At 62.1% G+C, this 2,565-nt stretch overlaps 1 protein-coding gene across 1 annotated transcript; it reads left to right on the top strand.

The window, feature by feature from the left end:
- Nucleotides 1–988: 988 nt before the first annotated feature.
- Nucleotides 989–1,843, top strand: LOC148106925 (polyadenylate-binding protein 1-like 2). Its single transcript, XM_087859648.1, has one exon. It carries the CDS (start codon nt 1,056–1,058, stop codon nt 1,656–1,658), a length of 603 nt encoding a protein of 200 aa, XP_087715774.1. The 5' UTR covers nt 989–1,055; the 3' UTR covers nt 1,659–1,843.
- The last annotated feature ends 722 nt before the right edge of the window (nt 1,844–2,565 follow it).

Genomic DNA, 2,565 nt, shown 5'->3' with positions numbered 1-2,565 from the left:
GTACTTGATTTAATCATTTAAATGTTCTATGGGGAGAGGGGGATAGAACAAAACCCTCTAAGTCTAACCCGTATTCCCTCAGTCCACAGTGGAGCCCTTTCCCTGCCTTCCTCTTCATAAATATCCAGGGAGCCTGAGAGGCTGAGGACTCCCCCCGCCCCCTCCCCCCCTCCCCCGCCCCAAGGCTCCCGCCCCCTCCCACAGCCCGCGGCCCCACAGCCCCGCAGCAGCCACAGGGGGAACCAAAGAGACAGAAGCCTTCCCAGCTGCCCGGACCACAGACGCCAACACCCCCCGCCCCCCACCACACGCCGCCCGCCCGCCCGCCGCCCGCGCCCCGCACGCTAGCCCACGACCGAGCGGCGGCGGCAGCAGCAGGCTGCAGGCTGCGGCGACTCGCACCGGCGCGCTCCTGGCAGCGCTCGCTTGCTGTCCCAAGTGACTTGGACTCGCCAGATCGCCTGGCCCCGGGTCCCGGCCCCAGCTCCCGCTCGCGCCCCCGGCCGGGTTCCAGCGCCCACCCGCCCTCCTGCCCTTTCCCGCCTCTCCGCCCCCCAGCTCGCGGGAAGGGAGGTCGCGGCAGCGGCCTGGCGGCACCGGCGACCGTGGCGACAGCGGCGACAGTGGCGGCGGCGGTGGCGGCAGCGGCTGCGGCGGCGGCGGAGGCTGCGGCGGCGACCGTGGCAGAGGCTGTGGCGGAGGCCTCCGTAGCGGAGGCGGAAGCAGAGGTGGAGGCTGAGGTGGAGGCCGAGGCCTCAGTAGAGGAGGCAGTGGCGGAGGCCTCCCGGGGGGAGGCGACGGCCGCCCTGGCAGAGGGGGAGGAGGCGGAGGCCGCCCTGGCGGCAGCGGTTGTGGAGGCCAGCGCGGCTGAAGCCGCCGCCGCCGCCGCCGCCGCCGCAGCAGCAGCAGCGGAGGCTGCGGCGCCCTCCTTGGGGGAGGCGGATGCGGATGCGGAGGTGGCGGCGGCGGTGGCTGCGGCGGCGGCGGCGGCAGCTGCGGATGCAGATGCGGATGCAGAGACCAGCCGGGGCTCCGAGGGGAACCCAGACTTTCCCATGGCCTCGCTGTACGTGGGCGACCTGCACCCTGAAGTGACAGAGGCAATGCTGTACGAGAAGTTCAGCCCGGCCGGGCCCATCCTCTCCATCCGCATTTGCAGGGACAAGATCACCCGCCGCTCGTTGGGCTACGCGTACGTCAACTACCAGCAGCCGGTGGACGCCAAGCGGGCCCTGGAAACCCTGAACTTTGATGTCATCAAGGGCAGGCCGGTGCGGATCATGTGGTCCCAGCGGGACCCCTCGCTCCGCAAGAGTGGGGTGGGCAACGTCTTCATCAAGAACCTGGGTAAGACCATCGACAACAAGGCGCTGTACAACATCTTCTCGGCGTTTGGCAACATCCTGTCCTGCAAAGTGGCCTGTGACGAAAAGGGGCCCAAGGGCTACGGGTTTGTGCACTTCCAGAAGCAGGAGTCCGCAGAGCGGGCCATTGATGCGATGAATGGCATGTTCCTGAACTACCGCAAAATTTTCGTTGGGAGATTCAAGTCGCATAAAGAACGAGAGGCCGAAAGGGGAGCCTGGGCCAGGCAGTCCACCAGTGCTGACGTCAAGGATTTCGAGGAAGACACCGATGAGGAGGCCACCTTGCGATGAAGACATGCCAGGAACGAGCCAGCCAGCAGAGCCAAACCTTGGCTCCCACCCGGTTTACAACCCCCCTCTTTGCCCCCCTAACCCACCAGCAGTGTATTGTATTGTACTGGGAGTGCAGGTCTCTCTGTCTCTATCTCTCTCCCTCTCCCTCCCTACCTACCTCTCCCTCCCTCTCCCTCCCTCTCCCTCCCTCCCTCCCTCTCCCTCTCCCTCCCTCTCCCTCCCTCCCTCCCTCTCCCTCTCCCTCCCTCCCTCTCCCTCTCTCTCCCTCTCTCTCTCCCCCCCTTCTCCCTCTCTTCTTCCCTCCTTTCCTACCTTCCTCCTCCCTCTCCCTCCCTTCTGCTCTCTCCACCTCTCCCCTCCCCCCACACCCACTAAGGGCGTTGGGAATAATCTTGATAATCTGTGCCACTTGATGGATTATAGGCTGCCTCTTCTCCTTGTGGCTTGGTTTAAAAAACGCTTTCATTCTCGCTTCCTTCGCTACACAGGTGATACAATTTCATGGTAGAAACATCAGAAAGGTGAAGGAAATCAGATGAGGGAAAACCAAGAGAGTAGTTGTTCTCCAAGATCCCACTACCCAGAGACAACCACTTTTTGGTGTGCTGTTTGTCCAAGGCTCTCTTCTCTCCCTCTCTCTCCCTCCCTTCCTCATTCCCACCCCACCTTCCCTTTTAACACACTGTTATAGAATGGTTCACGTGTGTGGTGTTTATTAACCTGCTTCTTCAGAAACTAAAACCAAACAAAAATCAACCCATTGAACTTCTTTCCGCGTTATTCAACAGGCTTCCGAAATGTCATCTTCAGTGCCTGCAGAGTGTATCCATGGATCTTCAACATTTCTGTAATCAATCCCGCATTGTTGGACATTCAGGTGGTGCCTAGTTCTTTCCTTGTGTTT

Source organism: Ursus americanus, chromosome X (genome assembly GCF_024610735.1).
Source record: "Ursus americanus isolate L20-20 chromosome X, mUrsAme1.1.p, whole genome shotgun sequence".
NCBI classification, from domain to species: domain Eukaryota; kingdom Metazoa; phylum Chordata; class Mammalia; order Carnivora; family Ursidae; genus Ursus; species Ursus americanus.
The sequence above is the reverse complement of the archived record's forward strand: the minus strand, read 5'-3'. Positions and strand labels throughout refer to the sequence as shown.